Below are 22,574 nucleotides of genomic sequence, written 5' to 3' on the forward strand. Positions count from 1 at the left end.
CTCTCTCTCCCCCCCTTTCTCTCACTCTCTCTCTCCCCCCCCTTTCTCTCACTCTCTCTTTCTCTATCTCTCTCTCTCGCTCTCTCTTTCTCTATCTCTCTCTCTCTCTCCCCCCTCTCTCTCTCTCGCTCTCTCTTTCTCTATCTCTCTTTCTCTATCTCTCTCTCTCTTTCTCTATCTCTCTTTCTCTATCTCTCTCTCTCTTTCTCTATCTCTCTCTCTCTCTCTCGCTCGCTCTCTCTCCCTTTCTTGTGCTGTATACATCACCTTCACTCTGCACTTTGGCTCTTGGGGGAACTTTATTTGAGCTGAGCCGTAACGTTCGCTGGTCCAGCACTATAAATAACAGACAGCGTCTCTGTCCTTAAGTGTCTGTGTCTGGAGACGTCTCACTGTGTCCGTGTGTGGAAGTCTGTCCCACACTTGTGCTGCAGCTGGAAACCACTGTGAATTCATGGTGCACCAGGGGGAATTCCAGGATCACCCTGGGATCAGGTCTCCACGAGTGTCGATTCCTTGAAACTGAAAGGCAAGGAATCTCTGCCAGTGTGCAGGCGGATTTATAATGGGCTACAGCGACAGTAACTGGTCGTCTGTGAAGTGTACTGGTTGTGTTGGTACACTGAGAGACAGGATCAGCCACGCCAGCACTGGAGATGGAACGGTCTGTCTCAAGGTCTGTAGAAAGAAGTAAGAAATAAGTAGAAAGATTTTTAAACGTTCTGCTACAGCAGTGATGAGTCTGGCCAACAAATAAACATGCAGGAATGAACATTCCACTGGCCACAGCGTGTTGGGGAGGAGCTCCACAGCCACCATTTTACCGCACTAGCAGTGTTGGGTCTTAGCTGGGTTTGCTTCTGCAGGGTAGACACACAGATAACAGCCTATTTATCCTGGAGAGGGTTGACAGAAATAGTTATTTGCTGAAAGTGTGCAAGTAGCGATCTGATCCAGTGTGTATAGGTCTGATCCAGACCATACTTCTCTTTACCATCCATAAGATCTGTTCTGATTGAGCAAATTTCTGATTGACAGTTGTATACTGAACTTCCACACACACACACACTCACACTCACACTTACTATCCCTGTACCCATTCCGTGCTGCGGCCAGGTTAGGAACAGCCCAGCCGCTGACAGAGACCTGACGGATACACTGTGATGTGGCACAAGAGTCTTACCCAGCATGCCCTTTACCTTGTCAGAGGGGTGTTGAGCAGGCAGGATGAACATCTTGCTACTGGTCCTGATCTCCTACGTCTCTTCACGTTAGACATTTTGACTCAAATTAGCACTTTAATCTCTCCAAGGCTGAGATTCCGCTAGCAAGGACCTCCTCTGTCTCACCTGGCACCTCTCTCTCTCACACACACACACACACACACACACACACACACACACACACACACACACACACACACACACTCTCTCACACACACACACACACACACTCACACTCTCTCTCTCTCACACACACGCACACACGCGCGCACGCGTGCTATGCGGCATTTCGGGAAATGCAGCCATGTAATTTTCTCATTTCGAAACAGAGCTTGGTTAAGTCATCCCAGACAGAGATGTAGCTGATCTGTGTAAACATGAAGATTTCTTCTTCATTTTGATGAGACCTGTAATAAGAGCAAACACGTGTTGGGTTGTGCACGTCTCACAAGAAGCTCCCTGCTCACTCCGTCTCTGAGACATGAGCCTGCAGTAATAACGCGGGCTCTGTCCTAGCGGAGCCGTCTGGAGCAGCAGATTAATGGAAGTCCCCGGAAAGACATCAATGTTTCCTCGTTAATGTCATTTTTTCTCAGAGATACAGAAACACAAGCAGAGAGATTGAATGGAACCAAAATAAGATCGTACACACACACACACACACACACACACACACACACACACACACACACAGAGAGCCTCTGCCCCCATCATACACCTAGCCATCCCAGACTGGTCCATCTAACCTGGATAATCGGAATACTGTGTAAGCAGTTAGAAATCTTTAAATCTGGGCGGGGAAGTGGGCGGGGACTCTGGAAGACTGGCGGCCCATCTTTCTGTGAATGGGTTTTGGCTCTCTGTCTTCATTAAAAGTGGAGTCTGACTAGTTACTCCCCTTAGTGTGCTACACTGCGGAGGGGAGGTAGCTGAGAGGGGAGAGGTGCCTGCACAGGAGCTAATGAACCCGTTTGAATTTTCATGTGTTTTTTGGGGAGAGTTTTAAGGGAGCGTGACATCACCCAGAGCTCGCCGCAGACAGCGAGCTCCAGCAAACGGGACTCTCACCTCCCGGGCCTCCTCCCTCCTCCACCCACAGCTGCTCCTCCCTCCTCCACCCACAGCTGCTCCTCCCTCCTCCACCCACAGCTGCTCCGGGCGCCTTCTTCCTCACTCCAAAGCTCTGATTTCGTCTTTCATCTTGACGAGACACGTTCTCAGTTCCCATCAGGGTAACCTGTCAGCACTTATTTCCATGTTTGGTTTATCATCTCTAGCACCTGTAGCGCCGTTCCTCAGCTCCGTCGCCTGCTCCCTGTGACCTGTCGGATCAGTCATGCTCATCAGTGTGAGACTTTTCCCATTCTCCACACTGTCTGCTCTCTCTCCCGTTCCTCCTCCTCACCAGAGCGGCCCGCTGCCGTGCGGGTCCGACGGTGGGTTTTATGTTACACATACTGGCGTGTCCATACTGCTGTTCGTATTTAGTTAACAACTCCTGCTGCTTTTAGTTTTTCTTGAGGAGAAACAAGCGCATGCAGACAGGCGTGCACTCCTGTGCACCTCCTCCTGCACTTCCTGTGTTAACGAGGCCCTGTCAGTCGCTCAAACAGGCACAGACAGCTGCTTTCACGGTTTGGCTGTAATCGGGTGTTGTGTCGGCCGTGCTGAGCTTATACCCACCAACAACCTCAGAGGCATCGTTATGTACAGGTTCCCTGTGTGTGTGTGTGTGTGCGTGTGTGTGTGCGTGTGTGTGTGTGTGTGTGTGTGTGTGTGTGTGTGTGTGTGTGTCACGTAGAAGGATGATTGCCCTCGTGGGGACTCCCCAGCCGAGAGGATCGAGAGGGAACGTGTGTGTTGGTGATGAGATGGTGAGGTCAGAACTGGGGGGTGTTCAGTTTCTTCTCTGACGGATTATCTGTCGGAAGTCGCTCTGGGTAAGAGCGTCTGCTAAATGCCGTAAATGTAAACGTACGTTGTTGACGCTGTACGGAATCAGACGGACCGGCGTAAAGGCCGGGCTCCCGTCCTGCCTGTGCCACGGCGCTGATGGAGCCATGAGCTGAACAGTCAGCAGCTGGCAGGTTCCACCGTGCTCAGCTCCGCTGGCTGGATTAGCATCCGTTAACGCTAACGGGAGTCGTCTGGAGCTCGGTGGCAAAGAGCCGCTCATCAAAGACCCTCCACCCGCATCTGTACCGGTCTCCTCCACCCGCTCCTCCCTTTTCTCCTCTTTGCGTTGCGAGCTGAACAGTAGTCACGTTAACAGGTGTCCGTCCAGCAGGTCCTGCCGGCTGTGGGCGGGGTCAGCGTGGTGTTGGTCGTCCTCCATCAGGGGTAGGTGCGAGTCCTGTCCTCATATGTACCATCGTGGCCGTCAGCCAGAGAGCTTCTTAACTCATAGTGGGATTCTGCCCCACAACTCGTCCCCTCTCCAAGCAAATCCATTTTACGACCTGTCGGGCTGTGAATGAGCCCCGCCCCCAAAGCCGTCTGGGAGAACGAGGCCTCTTCAAAACACGCCTGTCTGTGTACCGACACGCACCGCGGCCCCTCCCACCTCCCCCGGCGCGCCTGCAATGACACAATCTCTTCACACCGAGCTCATGCATATGCATGAAGTGGGATGTGATTAGATTGCGAGTGAGTGGCGTTGGTGTTTGCCCCTTCATCCGTCAGCCCGGCTGGGAATTAGCAGCTAGCGATGAGCCTTTTCAGCGCTAATGACGGCTGTGGTTTTTGTGTCATCAACAGGGCCTTTGACAGCCCGCCGTTCTAATAATGGAGCTGGAAGTCTGTTTCTCGCTTCGTTCGCGGTTGGCGTGTGTTTTAGCGTTGCGTGTTTGTCTGTGTTTAACGTGGCAGGCTCTTGTCGGTGTGGCACGGAGCTCAGTGCTCTCTTCCGCTGAGCAGACGTGCCTCTGATGGATTTCGGATCGTTCAGGGAGAGTGTGTGTGTGTGTGTGTGTGTGTGTGTGTGTGTGTGTGTGTGTGTGTGTGTGCGCGTGGTTCTAGTTTGGCTTGGAAAAAGTGGGTTTCACTGTGTGTACATGAGCCAAAAGAACACGCCTTTTTCGATCACTAATCCCACTGGAGAAAGATGCGTGTGATGCCAGCAGAACAATTCGCACAGAGTTGGTGGTTTTGTTGAATGTTTACATGAGTAAAATTAACAAAACCAAATCTGAAAGGCTATTCTTGGGAGGGCAGCGTTGTGTGGGGACGTGTGGGTGACGTCTTTATCTCAGCAGAACAGCACAGCTGGCGATTAGACAAACTCGGCAACGAACATGGAAACCCCTCGCTAAAAACATCACTCACTTTATCTTCCAGCGCCCCCCATGGATGTGTGTTTTGCCAGAGATGCTGCGCATCACACAGTTCCTGATGTGTGCCGTGTTTTGGACTGGACTCCCATGTTTTACTCCCTTTTACTCGTTGCGTTCTTATTTTATTTGATTTTATTGATTTTCCTCTTTTCCCGGACACACTGCGGCCCTGCGTGAAGCGCTGTGGGAGCGCGGGCCGCGTTGAACTCCCGTGTTTAACCTGTCAAAGCCACGCAGCTTCCTGTGTGTGTTTAATTGGGTTTTTTCTGACTCAAAGACACTTCCTTCAGGTACTTAGACCACGCCCTGTGTTGTCAGAGGAAACGGGGTAACCCTGGAAACCACAGACATGATGGAGCACCACTGTGGCAGTCTTTTATGGAATTAAATCTTGGACAGAAGTCGTAGCATTTAAGAGCCGGATATGGACGGATCTGGATATGGAGTTCAGGCCTCGTCCGCGCCGGGTCGAGTTACCATGACGATGCATCTCTCTATGACAACATGAACAAGGAAGAGGAACATCAGTCAAGACCGACCCACTCCACACACATGCTTGTTGTCTCTGTCTGCCTCGCTGTCTTTGTCTCTCAGACACTGGAATGTTTAAGAGAAACAATCAACAGCTTGGATAATTATATCCCAAATACACACGCACACACACACACACACCATGGAGCTGCTCACACACACATGCATACACGCCTGCACATACACAACAACACTGCAGTGCTGCTCACAAAATAGACATACACACACACTGTGGTGCCACTCACATGTACACCTACACGCACACTCGCGCACACACACACACACACACACACATTGTGGTTACTATTTAAATCCATGCAGCTCTGTGTTTGTTTGATCTCCACTTGCTAACGCTTGAACAGCTTGGAACTGGCCAAGGAACACAGGACATACTGCTGCAGTAAAGAGAATACATATGGTACTGGAGAACACGTGTGATTGGGTACTGGAGAACACGTATGGTACTGGAGAACATGTGTGATTGGGCACTGGAGAACACGTATGGTACTGGAGAACACGTATGGTACTGGAGAACACGTGTGATTGGGCACTGGAGAACACGTATGGTACTGGAAAACACGTGTGATTGGGCACTGGAGAACACGTATGGTACTGGAGAACACGTGTGATTGGGCACTGGAGAACACGTATGGTACTGGAGAACACGTGTGATTGGGCACTGGAGAACACGTATGGTACTGGAGAACACGTGTGATTGGGCACTGGAGAACACGTATGGTACTGGAGAACACGTGTGATTGGGCACTGGAGAACACGTATGGTACTGGAGAACACGTGTGATTGGGCACTGGAGAACACGTATGGTACTGGAGAACACGTGTGATTGGGCACTGGAGAACACGTATGGTACTGGAGAACACGTGTGATTGGGCACTGGAGAACACGTATGGTACTGGAGAACACGTGTGATTGGGCACTGGAGAACACGTATGGTACTGGAGAACACGTGTGATTGGGCACTGGAGTACACGTATGGTACTGGAGAACACATGTGATTGAGCACTGGAGAACACGCAGGATCGTGTGTGTGTGTGTGTGTGTGTATGATAGACAGTATAAACAACAGTAATAAATATTTAACCAAAGGTGATCTGTTTTGTTTTTAGACTGCCCGTTGTGAGAGGCCAGTCTCACAACACCAATGTCGGTTATTTGCTTTCTTACTGCTCCCCAAATATTTGCTGCTAGGGGTAGAAAGAAAAGACCCAAACAAAAGCCCCAGGAGTGAGTGGCACTCCCAGACCGTAGACCCCTGTGGAGAAGACCCGCCCCGTGCTTTGACAGAGGGGAGTTGGTCTTTATTCCTAATGCAGAAAGACTGTTGTAATGGACGAGTCTGCGCAAGGGGCGCAGATGTGTTAAGGTCTGTCCCAGTTCTGTGCCTGGTGGTAAGTGGATTTGGGCTGGAAGTATGCTGTAAGGTCCACAGATGTTTCTGGAAGCAGTCTGACATCAGCCTTTATGGTGACTGAGGTGCCCTTGACAGAGTTTGGATGTCACTGCAGTCAGAACACACACGATTCGTTTACGTTTGTCACCTAACAGATGTCGCTTTATTTTAAATGTGGAATATTGACCTAATATCTTTGAAATATTAACTATTGCAAATATGGGATCTCACTAATGGGAATTCACTCACTCACTCACTCGCATTTGCACCTGCTGTGCCTGGTTTGTTTTCATCGTGTGTAGAACACAAAGCCGCGCTCCAATACCTGTAGGATATCCATACGACTTTGGCTTGTACACACCGCTGAGTGGCTGTCTTAGCACTGATGTGTGTCTGCTGGACCAAATGTGACGCTCCGTGACGTCCGTCCATCTGTCCAGCGTGGACATGGTAGCTTGGGTAGGAAGCAACAGGATTTCACTGCAATCTTTATCTTTTAACTTCAGAGGCTCAGCCAGCAATCTCCAAGTTGGAGAGCAAAACTTTGCAGTGACTTTGCGGCATGCCAGTCTAGTCCCTTAGTGCTTCCAGCAGTAGATTCTGCAGTAATGATTGTCAGCGTTCCTGGAGGTTCCAAAGTAATTCCCTGCGGAAAGGCAGTCGGGGACGTGCATGAAGAGGACGGAGTGTGGGCAGGATTCCACCGGAGAGAACGGAATGCCCGTTAGCTGTGGAAATGTGTAGCCAACCAAGGCACTGGCTACAGGTACACACATAAACACATGCACACACACACACAGACCATCTCCCCAGCCTTCTGCCCTCCTTGGTTGGGGTAAAATTTTCCCGACAGATGGTCTTGCCTCGAGGCGACTGCGTGAATATAGAGATCTCCAGAATTGTGGTGGTCCCACAGCCTTTAGGGGAAGCAACTGTTATGTTGCTATAAAAGTAGATCCAACTGAAAATTTAAGGTTTTAAATGGTTTTTCTTTTTCAAAGTCAGGTATTGTTTCATGATTTCCTCAGAACAGTTCAAAAATGAACTGCATCAGAGCCGTATCTTTAATATCATTGACGCTGCGTGTCACCTGTGAGTCCTCGTCTTCGCCGTGGTCTCGCGGACGGCGCGTTCTCTCTGGATGCTGCTGTTTGTGCAGCACGGGAAATGAGCAGCGTGCGTGGGACGGAGCTTCCCTGAGCTCCTGAAGCAGGCAACCGCAGGTTTGTTAGGAGTTTGGGTCTTTGCTGGGCTGGCAGGGCAGATGGAGAGGGCGGTGCGGCCCCGGGGCTCCTGGACGAGTGCCGGCTGCCGGGGATGATCGCAGGCCTCTTTTGAGACTTCATCAGAGACTCGTGCAGGGATTACGGCGGAGGAAGATTGGATTTTTAGCAAAGAGCCATTAAAGCGTGAAAAAGGCAGGAGGTGTTCTGTTCTGCAGCTACTCGTGAAGTCTGAGGTATTAAAGCAGGTGGGGTTGTTGGGGTGCTGTAGGGGGGGGCCAAGGCTAATCCAACCAATTTGGTACTGGCTTGATAAGAGGGGGCACGCGTGTGTGTGTTTGTGTGTGTGTGTGAGTGTGTCCCCACATGCTCTTATTTCATGCTCTTCTCTTCCACATTGCAGAGTGTCAGTCACCCCTGACGCACCAGTGTGTAACCCGTCTCACCTCCCAGGGAGTGTGCACTCCTGCCCCCACGCATATGCCATGCACCACCCCTCACAGTCTCTCTCTCTCTCTCTCTCTCTCTCTCTCTCTCTCTCTCTCTCTCTCTCTCTCTCTCTCACTCAGTGAGCAAGCTCCGTGTGCACAAGTCCAACCAGAGCCTGCAGTTCCTAGAGAACAGCCGTGTGAGGGTCAACTGCTCCGTCACGTCTCAGACCAGCAGCGAGGCCCAGCATGCCGTGCTGTGGTACGCACGCAAGGGCGAAGCGGCCGAACCCGACGAGCTCCTGCTGAAGATCGAGCGTGGCGGGGCATTCGAGTACGGCGCCTACGCCGAGGAGGAGCGCCTGCGCAGCCGCGTGCAGTCTGAGCGCCTGTTGCCCCGCGTCTACGGCCTCACACTGCACCGCACGGAGGCCAGCGACTCTGGAACCTACTACTGCCTGGTGGAGGAGTGGCTCATGGACCCAGATGGGGTCTGGTACCGGCTGGCACGGGACTCCTCCGGCTTCACACACGTGGTAGTGCGACAGCCAGGTAAGAGCGGAAACTGTCTCCCTAACGGGAACACTCCCAGAACTGTCTCCCTAACGGGAACACTCCCAGAACTGTCTCACTAACGGGAACACTCCCAGAACTGTCTCACTAACGGGAACACTCCCAGAACTGTCTCACTAACAGGAACACTCCCAGAACTGTCTCACTAACGGGAACGCGGCCAGAACTGTCTCACTAACGGGAACACTCCCAGAACTGTCTCACTAACAGGAACGCGGCCAGAACTGACTCACTAACACACCCTGGTGCAGACAGGATTACAGAAACTGGCCTGAACACGGAGCTCACTGACACTGTGTGCTTACTCAGGCTAAATGATTCATCACTGTGGGTGTGGTGGGGTGGAGTGGGGAAAAGAGAGAGAGAAAGTGAGAGAGAGAGACAGACAGAGAGAGAGAGAGGGGAGAGAGAGAGAGAGAGAGAGAGAGAGAGAGAGAGAAAGGGGAGAGAGAGAGAGAGAGAGAGAGAGAGAGAGAGAGAGAGAGAGGGGAGAGAGAGAGAGAGAGAGAGAGGGGAGAGAGAGAGAGAGAGAGAGAGAGACTCCTCAGACAGACATCAGGTACTGCTGAGGAATTGTTGTGTGTCGGAGTCTGCCCAGGAGGAATGTGATAGACGCACTGTGAGGGGCAGACTGGCCACCTCCTGCCCTCCTTCTCACAGGCCCTGCCCCCTCCACAGGCCACACCCCCCTTGCATGTGCAGGTGGCCGGTGTGGGGGGTTAGTTGAGGAGCCGTGCGCCATGCTGGGCCCTGGACATGTAGTCCGAACACCCGCCAGCTCCGGGTCAGAGCCACCTGCCCAAACGCCAGACCCCCAATACCACTCACACTGCCCCTGTGGCTGCCCTACACAGAGCGGACACCTCACCGTCCGTGAGGTCATTTAGCACGCCAGGCGTCTGTGCCAGCCGGCGAGAGCCTCGGTGAGGCCACAGGACATCTGAAGAGGAATCGATCAGTTCAGAGAGAATCAGGAAGAGAAATTCAGTCAAAGATGAAATTTAACACAGACAGAAGAAAACATACATATAAACACTAAGGCCTGTGTTGTTGTATATGGACAAGTAAGCACAGGGGACAGAGGTCAGGAGTACTGGTGACACTCGTAGATGTGTTAGAGATACACACTACACTACATCAGTAACACACTACACTACATCAGTAACACACTACACTACATCAGTAACACACACTACACTACATCAGTAACACACTACACACACTACACTACATCAGTAACGCACACTACACTACATCAGTAACACACACTACACTACATCAGTAACACACTACACACACTACACTACATCAGTAACGCACACTACACTACATCAGTAACGCACACTACACTACATCAGTAACGCACACTACACTACACACGCTACACTACATCAGTAACACACTATACACACTACACTACATCAGTAACAAACACTACACTACATCAGTAACACACTACACTACATCAGTAACACACACTACACACACTACACTACATCAGTAACACACGCTACACTACATCAGTAACACACACTACACTACATACACTACACTACATCAGTAACACACACTACACTACATCAGTAACACACGCTACACTACATCAGTAACACACTACATCAGTAACACACACTACACTACATCAGTAACACACTACATCAGTAACACACACTACCCTACATCAGTAACACACTACATACACTACATCAGTAACACACTATAATGCATCAGTAACACACTACACTACATCAGTAACACACTACATCAGTAACACACACTACACTACATCAGTAACACATACTACACTACATCAGTAACACACTACATCAGTAACACACACTACACTACATCAGTAACACATACTACACTACATCAGTAACACACTACACACACTACACTACATCAGTAACACATACTACACTTCATCAGTAACACACACTACACTACATCAGTAACACACACTACACTACATACACTACACTACATCAGTAACACACTATACACACTACACTACATCAGTAACACACACTACACACACTACACTACATCAGTAACACACGCTACACTACATCAGTAACACACGCTACACTACATACACTACACTACATCAGTAACACACACTACACTACATCAGTAACACACTACATCAGTAACACACACTACCCTACATCAGTAACACACTACATACACTACATCAGTAACACACTATAATGCATCAGTAACACACTACACACACTACACTACATCAGTAACACACACTACATACACTACACTACATCAGTAAAACACTACACTACATCAGTAACACACACTACACTACATCAGTAACACACTACACACACTACATCAGTAACACACACTACACTACATCAATAACAAACACTACACTACATCAATAACAAACACTACCCTACATCAGTAACACACTACACACACTATACTACATCAGTAACACACTCTACACTACACACACTACACTACATCAGTAACACACGCTACACTACATCAGTAACACACACTACACTACATACACTACACTACATCAGTAACACACACTACACTACATCAGTAACACACTACATCAGTAACACACACTACACTAAATCAATAACAAACACTACCCTACATCAGTAACACACACTACACTACACACACTACACTACATCAGTAACACACACTACACTACACACACTACACTACATCAGTAACACACGCTACACTACATCAGTAGCACACACTACACTACATACACTACACTACATCAGTTACACACTGCACTACATCAGTTACACACTACACTACATCAGTAACACACACTACACACACTATACTACATCAGTAACACACACTACATACACTACACTACATCAGTAACACACTACACACACTACACTACAACAGTAACACACACTACACTACATCAGTAACACACTACATCAGTAACACACTATACTACATCAGTAACGCACACTACACTACATACACTACACTACATGAGTAACACACACTACACTACATCAGTAACACACACTACACTACATCAGTAACACACACTACACTACACACACTACACTACATCAGTAACACACACACTACATACACTACACTACATCAGTAACACACACTACCCTACATCAGTAACACACTACATCAGTAACAGACACTACACTACATCAATAACAAACACTACCCTACATCAGTAACACACACTACACTACATCAGTAACACACTACATACACTACATCAGTAACACACTATAATGCATCAGTAACACACTACACACACTACACTACATCAGTAACACACACTACACTACATCAGTAACACACTACATCAGTAACACACACTACACTACATCAGTAACACACTACATCAGTAACACACACTACCCTACATCAGTAACACACTACATACACTACATCAGTAACACACTATAATGCATCAGTAACACACTACACTACATCAGTAACACACTACATCAGTAACACACACTACACTACATCAGTAACACATACTACACTACATCAGTAACACACTACATCAGTTACACACTACACTACATCAGTAACACACACTACACTACATCAGTAACACACACTACACACTACACTACATCAGTAACACACACTACACACTACACTACATCAGTAACACACACTACACTATACACTACATCAGTAACACACATTACACTACACACACTACACTACATTAGTAACACACACTACACTACATCGGTAACACACACTACATTACATCGGTAACACACACTATACTACACACAATACACTACATCAGTAACACACACTACACTACACACACTACACTACACACACTACACTACATCAGTAACACACTCTACACTACACACACTATACTACATCAGTAACACACAATACACTACATCAATAACAAACACTACACTACATCAGTAACACACTACACACACTATACTACATCAGTAACACACTACACTACACACACTACACTACATCAGTAACACACGCTACACTACACACACTACACTACATCAGTAACACACGCTACACTACACACACTACACTACATCAGTAACACACGCTACACTACACACACTACACTACATCAGTAACACACACTACACTACATCAATAACAAACACTACACTACATCAGTAACACACTACACACACTATACTACATCACTAACACACTACACTACACACACTACACTACATCAGTAACACACACTACACTACATCAGTTACACACTGCACTACATCAGTAACACACTACACACACTATACTACATCAGTAACACACACTACACTACATCAGTAACACACATTACACTACACACACTACACTACATCAGTAACACACACTACACTACATCAGTAACACACACTACACTACACCGGTAACGCACACTACACTACATCGGTAACACACACTACATTACATCAGTAACACACACTATACTACACACACTACACTACATCAGTAACACACACTATACTACACACACTACACTACATCAGTAACACACACTACACTACACACACTACACTACATCAGTAACACACTCTACACTACACACACTACACTACATCGGTAACGCACACTACACTACACCGGTAACGCACACTACACTACATCAGTAACACACACTACACTACACACACTACACTACATCAGTAACACACACTACACTACATCAGTAACGCACACTACACTACATCAGTAACACACACTACACTACACACACTACACTACATCAGTAACACACTCTACACTACACACACTACACTACATCGGTAATGCACACTACACTACACCGGTAACACACACTACACTACATCAGTAACGCACACTACACTACATCGGTAACGCACACTACATTACATCAGTAACACACTATACTACACACACTACACTAAATCAGTAACACACACTACACTACACACACTGCACTACATCAGTAACACACACTACACTACACACACTGCACTACATCAGTAACACACACTACACTACACACACTGCACTACATCAGTAACACACACTACACTACACACACTACACTACATCAGTAACACACACTACACTACATCAGTAACACACACTACACTACACACCATCCCGTTTGTTTGGAAGTGTAAAACTCTTCCTTCATATTCATTCTTCTCCCTAATAAGCTCATGCAGCTTAGGCCTGTTTAACTGGAACGGACTTGCGCTTACAAAGCCCCACTGCCTGCCCGGATGATGATGATGAATGATACTGCCTGCATGTTGGGCTGCCTTGGTGGCATTTGTTTATGCTGTGACACAGTAAGTCCTCGTTGGCTGTCCCTGGGCTGTATGGTGTCCCTCTCCTGTCCTTTCGCTGATGTGTCTCAACCCTTGCTCAGCGCCACTAACGCGCTTCAGATGATTGACATGTTGTCTAACAGAATTTTAAAATGACAGTGGCCACACATATCATACACAGGCCAACCATCTAAACGGCTCGTTCCCAGCATGCACTGTGTCAGCTCTGTTTCAGCGCTACATTTCGGGAGATGCCAGAGCTCGAGGGAGGCTCGGCTATTAGGGAGCATCATTTCTGGAGCTCCCGTTTTTCCGCTTCATATAAATCTAAACATGAGAAAGAAGCTCAGCGCTAATTTCCCCTGGGATGAGGGGCGGGTCTCCATACAGAGCCAGGCGCATAGCATCCTGGGAGGGTGAGCTGAAATCCATCTTTAAAACAGCCATCGAAGAAAAGTTCAGCAGCGCATCCCCGAAGCCCAATGTCTCAGCTTTTCTCGTGGAGATGAGAGACAGCTCAGAAAGGGGAGAAGAAAAAAAAAAAAAGTGGAAGTCTTATTTTTAGTTTCATCACAGCTTATGTGCTGCGACAGGCGTCTGCACGCGCTCAGACAGGAGGGCTGTCGATCCACACCTTCATCTGGGCCTGACGCTCCGCTCAGAACCTGCTGGATCCACCACTTCTGAGTAGTGGGGTCGTCGTTTAAAAAAAACCCAAAAGCCTCGGTGGTATTGGCACCAAGCATTTGGAGGTGCCTTTCATGGGCGTCTGGCCGTTTGCTCGTCACAGTTTCGTTTGGCATTGCCACCGTCTACTGCCTCTCCCTCGGAATCCGCTCACTGACTGGAAAAGATCAAATGGTTCCGTCTTCAAAATCCGACCGCTACTTGTCCTGTGAAGTTGGGAGTACTTTTCTTTCTAAGTTCTTCCTCTTTCTCTCTCTCTCTCTCTCTCTCTCTCTCTCTCTGTCTCTCTCCCTCCATCACAGCGGCCAGGCTGCAGGTGGAGGAGACGGAGTCCAACATCACGGTTCCGGAGTCCAGCTCAATCCGGCTGGGATGCGGCATTCCCGCTCAGTCCTCCAAAGATTCGCGCTTCTCCGTATCGTGGTACGTGTCCCGGGCAGGGGCCGAGGATGAGGCCGAGCAGGAGTGCGTCTTCTCCATCGGCCACGACGCCGTGTTCGGCAACGGCGACTGCAGCCCGGCGGAGGAGGCGGGGCCGGAGTCGCGGCTGCAGTTTGAGCGCACCACCTCCGACGTCTACGGCCTTACCATCCAGAGGGCACGTCTCGGAGACGCGGGCAGGTACTACTGCCGCGTGGAGGAGTGGCTCCTGAACCCACGCAGCGACTGGTACCGCTTGGCCACCAACAACTCCGGAGTCACCATCGTTAACATAGTGGAGCAAGGTGCGTGTAGCACTCCGCACGGCGCACCTAGACCGCTGATCTGAGACCTGTTTATCTGATAGTTAGTGTTCCTTTGCATGGAAAAACACTGATGCAAAGACCAATGCAATAAAAGTCTAATGCATACAAGATTATTGTTCTCCAGACAGGTGTGCTTTTAAAGGTTATCTTGTAACCTGGCTAAAAGAACTAGTTTGGTTCTCAAGGTGGGACGTGGAAAAAGCTGTGTGTTTGAACATCTGTTGTGTATTTTACATTTAATGTTATCATACTGGAAAGATGAAATTGCATTTAGCCCAAAGGTTTACATACACCCAGACTATTTCTTCATAACTTCACACATTTCATGTTATCACACATTTTCTGTTTAAGTCAATTATGGTGTGCTCCATATTTCCATAAGAGGTGGTTTAAAAAATCATAGCTGAGCTGTATTTCAGGTTTCATTTACTACATCAGATGTGTAGTGTGACGGGTTTCATACACTGAGTTATGTTGGTCTAGCACAAGGTTCCAGCTGACCTTCACCAGAATGATAGCAGTGGTGTAGTTGTCACTGGTGTGGTTGTGTTACTGGTGTAGCTATGTTACTTAATGTAGTTGTTACTGGTGTGGTTATGTTACTGGTGTAGTTGTTACTGGTGTAGTTATGTTATTGAACCTTCTTACCTGCTTGTTTCACCTTCACCAGTTCGCCTAGTCTTTCACCAGTTCATCTACTGTTTCGTGCTCCCAGGGTTTTCATATTTTTATTCTTGTGGGGTCCACAGTTCTTTTTTCGGAGGTGTTGTCCGAGTTGCAGGAATTTTCTCATGGTTTCCAGGGCAAAAGGATATGGACTGTACAGCCATTTGAGCATCCCAGTTATCTCCCAGTTATCTCCCAGGTATCTCCCAGGTATCTCCTAATTGTGGCAGCTGGCCAATGAGAAGCTCCTAAATGTCATTCACTTCTGGGTCATTTTAGACTGTATAAACCCAGTCAGTGTGATTATTGTGATCTTTTCACCCTGGAATTATGAAAATGAATTAAAGCTGAACCTCTGAAACATCCGTCTCTGATTATCGCAGCAAATCGGCCTCTGATGTGATCTCATTGGCTTGCCAAAACAAATGTTCACTAACGTGAAATGTGTGAGTGGTGAAAATGTACGTTTAGATATATGGGTGTATGTCAACCGCAAGTGTACGCATATGTCTAAAACTGTATAGAAGTGTTTCAGACTGACCGAAGTGTAGTTCAGGCCTACAGCCAGCGTACGGACGTCGAGAAGAAAAAGACGGGAGCGATTCTTTCTGAGGCGAGGTTTAGTTCTTGAGCAAGTAAACGTTCTCTGCTCTGATGCCCCTGTGTGTCCCCATATTTATGCAAATGTCCTGCACATCTCTCTGGATGAAGTAGGCAGTCTCTGTGCTAAAGTGTCTCGTGTGTGTGTGTGTGTGTGTGTGTGTGTGTGTGCGTCCACAGTCTCCACCCTTCACTCGGTGGTGTGTGCCAACCACTCCCTCTTCTACTTTGTCTTCTTCTACCCGTTCCCCATCTTCGGCATCCTCCTCATCGTCATACTGCTGGTGCGCTACAAGGGCAGAAGCTCCAGCAAGAACCAAGAGGGCAAGAACGGCGCCCCCTTGCTGTGGATCAAGGAGCCACACCTGAGCTACTCGCCCACGTGTCTGGACCCCCCCGCCCTCAGCCTCCACCCTGGCTCCGTGGAGTAGGCGGGTCAGAGATGCCCCCCTCCATTTCACTCCTCCACCTTCTCTCTCTCTCTCTCTCTCTCTCTCTCTCTCTGACCTCCTAACTTGGCCCTGTCGACTGCTCCACTTGGCTGACTTAACCCCTACTATGTTGCTGTTGCCATGGCTACAGTTGTTGCCCATGGAGAAGCCCAAACATTTGGTCCTGGTTGTTTGTGTAGAGGATTTGGCCTTTATATTGTTTTGCTCCTCCGGTATGGGGACGTTTTTTAGACTGAAGTGCCTGCCGCGCCTCCACGTGCGCCATGCGCTAGCGTTAGCGTCTGTTCCAGAATATTCTCCTTTGACTGGTGTGATATGGACATGTTCCTGCCCTTCTTCATGTCTGGTGCACTCTTCTTAATGATGTTACTTGTTTTCTTCACCCTGTTTTTGGCAGTGGTTGTTTCTTTCAGGCTGATTGGCTGGCCGTCCCACCGGCCAGCGGTCATCTCGGAGGGGGCGGGGCTAACAGCACCTGAGAGGTGGGGGGTGTGGAGGTGCTGACCCGCCCTGGGTCTGCGTATGCTGCTGTTGTCCTAAACGCCCGCTGCCAACGACCCACGCCCACCCATCGGGCGCTGACCCTCCGATGGGTACGACAGCTCTGGGCCTGACTGTCTGGAGCACGTTCCATTCCTCCATGTGAACCTTCGAATCCTGAATTCCTTTTTTCACTAGTGTCCATGTGCTCCTGTTAGCTAATGTGTCTTTGATTTGTTTAATGTTGTGGAGTCATGATGATGATGATGATTATTATTATTAGTAGTAGTAGTATATTGTTGTTGTTATTATTATTATTTTACATTATTATTATTTTTATTGTTTTTATTATTGTTATTGTTGTTGCTCTGACTCCTACAGGCAGAAGGGGAAATTTGCAGGTCTGTCCTCAAAAATGTTTCTTTACTCCAGTATGCAGACCTCTAAGATATCTAAACGAGTGTGTGTGTGTGTCACGTAGAAGGATGATTGCCCTCGTGGGGACTCCCCAGCCGAGAGGATCGAGAGGGAACGTGTGTGTTGGTGATGAGATGGTGAGGTCAGAACTGGGGGGTGTTCAGTTTCTTCTCTGACGGATTATCTGACGGAAGTCTGAGTGGAGTATGAGACATGATTTACAGGAAGTCTCTGAATCAGGGCCAGCCAATGGGACTTCAGCGTGATGTCACTGCTTCCCCTCCCTCTTTTCCCTACCCACTTTTAAACAGCCAATCACCAATTAACAGGACAGAGTTGGTTCATATGAGGACACGCTTCAAACTTGACAGTCAATCTTAGTGTTCACACCTTTATTTTGATATCCGTGCTCCGTCGTTCAGAAGGACAGCGAAGTCTGTCGGCTCCGAGACGCTGTAAATATGACATGCCTGGGCGTTTTTTGACTTATGGGATATGTAGGCTCGTAAAGGGCATTTCCTACCTGAGGTTTAGTTTAAACTCCACATCGACTCAGACACAGCAGACGTCATCCCTGTTATCTTACCGTGACGCATTTTTGACACGTTGCCCATTCTTTTCATGGTTACAACTAAAGTTTTTTAACAAATATATATATTTCCCTATCTGGATCCTGCGAATATTCCTACAACCCAGTGGGATTATTTCAAAAAAAATATCCACTGAGGCATTTGTGTCTCCTGCTGTGTTTCAGGTGATTTTTAAGAGCAGTGTGTAATCACAGACGCAGTCAGGAAGCCGTTGTTAGGTTGCACAGAGGTTTTGGCTCTTGGCCTGTGATGAAATTAACTGCATGATTATTCACAGATGTGAACAAGCTGAACTGGCGTTAAGAAAAGGCTTATGGAAGCCTGTTTCACACACAAATGTAAGGCAGTCCTGGATGGCAGGCCTGTATGCGGGTTTCTCCTGTTCAGGAGCCCTCTGGAGTTCACCTCCAATCTGTCAAATCGTTTGTAAACACAGCCAAGAAGACCAAATGTTGTAGTGCATATATGGTGTGGTGCCATTTTAAGAAGAAGTGTGACATGTTATCTCTGGAGGTGTGCTGCCATGTTGCCCTGAAGTAATATTTATGTTACACTGCCAGATGATTTTAACAATGAGGATATGAAGACCACTGGTTTTATACACAAAGGTTTCACAGATTTAAACAGGACTGCTTGAGAAAAGACAATCTCTCAGTCCGCCGTCCACGTTTGGACTGTGGAGCTGTGATGAACTGCAGCGTGAATGAAATCTGTTTTTCTTCTTACTTTTTTGTCTTTTTTTATTTGTTTGATTGTACAGAAACAGATCCTTTGTTCATTTCTAAGAACTTTGTCTACATATGTGAAGAGCGACGTGCTGTTTGACGGAACAGCACCACATCTCCATGGACACACGCGGGGCGACGTTACCCCTGCCGCGCCGTGCTGTGATTGGTCACTTTCTTGAATTCGCTCACAGGTGATAGGTAGAACCGTCCGTATCGGTATTAGAAATGACACGTTTCTACTGTCTGCACGCAAAAGGACCGACTCACGATATTAATCCACCTTGAGTCTGTGTTTGTGTCTTTTATTTATTTACGGTGTACTGTGAACCGTTTAGTTAGGCTGTGTGAACTTCATCAGGCTGGACAGGTGGACACATGTTGTGCGGACCCCAGGAGGGGTACGCCGCCGGTGCGTCTCCTGCGTGTCTCGTGATGGAGGCTGTTTGCGTCGAGCTGCGTAGCACGCGATGACCCAGGAGGCGCGCCGATGTCTCGAACTCTTGAGCGCTGTTTTGTGACATCATGCCGGGCAGGCAGGGGCAATCCCTCAGACTCTGGACACCTCCCTGCCGCTGGGAAGATTCCGGCCCCTGCCGCTTCCTGTCCCAGTGGCAGGACACTAAACACCACAGCAGCAAAGGGACATCAGCTACAACAACATAAACCGCCAGGCAACATGTACACTGCCGCGCTTTACGTTATGGTGATCTGCGTAGTGTGACGGGTGCGTGTGGAGCCCGGGACCAGCTCTGACATCTGAGTAGTGTTTGTTTAGTTCCACATGCCCACCTGAGCCGTACCATCCACACAGTGTTGTAGATGTTCTGAGGGCTGCATGCCACGGCCGTGTACTGACTCCAGATTAGCTGTGGATTTAAAAATAATAATAAAAAAAAAACCAAAAAAAAAAACCCCAACTAACAAACAAAATCAACCTTTTGTGGTGATGTGTGTTCAGTTCAGCTGGTGACGCTTTTTCAAGTGGCGTGTTACGTTTTTATTTTTTGGTTACAAAAATAGTGCACTGAAATGAAAAAGCTTTTAAATGCTTCTGTGTTTCTGTTGTTTTCAGATATCTTTTACTGAACTGTAGCAGTCGCTATCATGAATCAGCACTTTGCTATTCTGTCAGTTTATTGCAATAAAAACATATTCAGTGCACAGTGTTTTAAATTGTGTTCATGTTCTATCGCTTACACAAGGACTTACACCCTGGTGATCGCTAACATAGACTGTTAAACACTAAAGTCACTAAGGTCATTTACACATAATAAGGTCACTTTGACACAGAACACAACAACCACATATGCCATCTGGGTCGTACACCTCATACTCATGAACACGTGGGTCACGCACGTCGAGACCGTTGGATCTATACGCACACTTCCACAGTGGGACATGAGAGATCTGTAGAGTGTTTTGGAGTGTTTTATGGTTTTATCCCCATGTGCAGGTCTGAGGTCATGAACACAGCTGGTTAAGGTTAGAATGGGGCATGACACCCTCAGTCAGGCCTGTCTGCCCAGTGGGCACAGAGACAGGGGGACTCGGGGAAACGAGGCCGAGTTGCTCAGCTCCGCCTACTGTGTTTTCAGGCTCCTACACTCTCGTTAAGCTCCTAAACCAGGGGGCGGGGCCACGTATGGGTGGGGGAGGGGCTTTTACACGTTTTAACATTTAAGTTTATTTTTAATACATTCAACACAATATATGAGATGACTATGAAACGTATCAGTTATGAGTTTGTTTTTGGAGGAACTTCTTTATGGGTGTCTAAGATGTTTATGAATCCTTGTTTATCTGTAAACATGTCTGCATATTCTGTTTCACGTGGGACATGATTGACTTGCCTGTTCAGATTGTAATTAAGGTGTCTGCTTATAAGGGGGGGGGGGGTCCTCCTGGGGCAGGAGTATAGCAGAGCGTCCAGCAGAGTGTCCAGCACAGCTGTCGCGTGTGTTAAACGCGTGTGTCATGGCCACGGGGGAGCCAGGACCAAATCACACACAACTATAACTCTCCCTGCCTGGAAAAACTACTGGTGCATTTCTACCTCTGCCACTGTGATGGATGTGTGATCGTGTTTATCACTCTGGACAGGAGAGCCTTAGTGGGGAGAATGTCCTCCGACGTATTTCCCGTCCTGCTGCTCCTGACGGTACGCCGTATGAACATCCGGACAAGCCTCCATCTGTGCGGCTTGCTGGAGATGCTTGGGTTTGTGCAGCTGTAGCTTTGGAGCTGGCGTCAAACACGGCGACTCCCTCACACCGGGAGCTCGGTGTCAACAGCACTAAGTGTCGTAGTCACAGCAGGGATTTCTTATTCAGGTATTTATTTGTTTGTCTTGTTTTTGGTCCAAGTACCCAAGCACCTTTTATCTGTTAATAGGCTTGACTCAGACTCCATATGAGACCTATTAATATATACACACACACACACACACACACACACACAGACACATACACACACACACACACACACACACACACACACATACAGACACACATACACACACACATACACACACACACACACACACACACACACACACACATACACACACACAGAGTGACACAGTCTCTGTGTCCATGTTGACTAGAAATTAGAGCACAGGTCGTATCTCCCGCCTGGTGATTGAACTCCTCTGGACACATATGGACGTCTCCAGTGGCAGGGGTCTTTTGCCCAGGTGGGCTGGGAGCTCAGCGTTGCAGTGAGGCTCTCAGTTCAGCACCAGTCTCCAGGGATTGGCTGAATAGCATCGTTTCAATGGCTTACCTGTTGTCGTGACAATGGTTTTATTTTCTGAGGACGTTTGTCATAATTATCCATCATAAAACAGCAAAACAATATAATCTGCATTCCAGTGGACGAGATGCGTGCTGTGAGTTACATGGTGATATTAGTGCTAAAACTACCCCACATCTCCAGACCCTACGGGCTCTGATTTCTGCTGCTAGCTGGAATATGAGTGCTCAGGCACGGAGAACAAACAGTGTTTATTAATAATGCACAACCACACAGCCCTGCTTGGCTGCGCTCACAAAACACAGCAGAGGCTCGTAACACAGTTCCATACGTTCCATAACAGGCACAGTTAGCAGCTCGGACTGCAGCAGTGTGTGAAGGCAGAGCTAACAGGGCAGCATCCTACTGTTTCCTCCTGTGAAGGGCATTGTTGACTACTACACTG

General features: G+C 48.0%; 1 protein-coding gene across 1 annotated transcript in view; it reads left to right on the forward strand.

Moving 5' to 3' along the window:
- The window catches only part of igsf3 (immunoglobulin superfamily, member 3), a 73,257-nt gene extending 52,713 nt beyond the window's left edge, over positions 1-20,544 (forward strand). The window contains exons 7-9 of the mRNA XM_035522888.1: positions 8,290-8,700; positions 15,002-15,424; positions 16,892-20,544. Coding sequence (XP_035378781.1) covers positions 8,290-8,700; positions 15,002-15,424; positions 16,892-17,142 — 1,085 coding nt within the window. The 3' untranslated portion in view covers positions 17,143-20,544. The remainder of the gene's footprint in view (positions 1-8,289; positions 8,701-15,001; positions 15,425-16,891) is intronic.
- Positions 20,545-22,574: the final 2,030 nt, after the last annotated feature.

Source organism: Electrophorus electricus, chromosome 25, assembly GCF_013358815.1.
Source record: "Electrophorus electricus isolate fEleEle1 chromosome 25, fEleEle1.pri, whole genome shotgun sequence".
Taxonomy (NCBI): Eukaryota; Metazoa; Chordata; class Actinopteri; order Gymnotiformes; family Gymnotidae; genus Electrophorus; species Electrophorus electricus.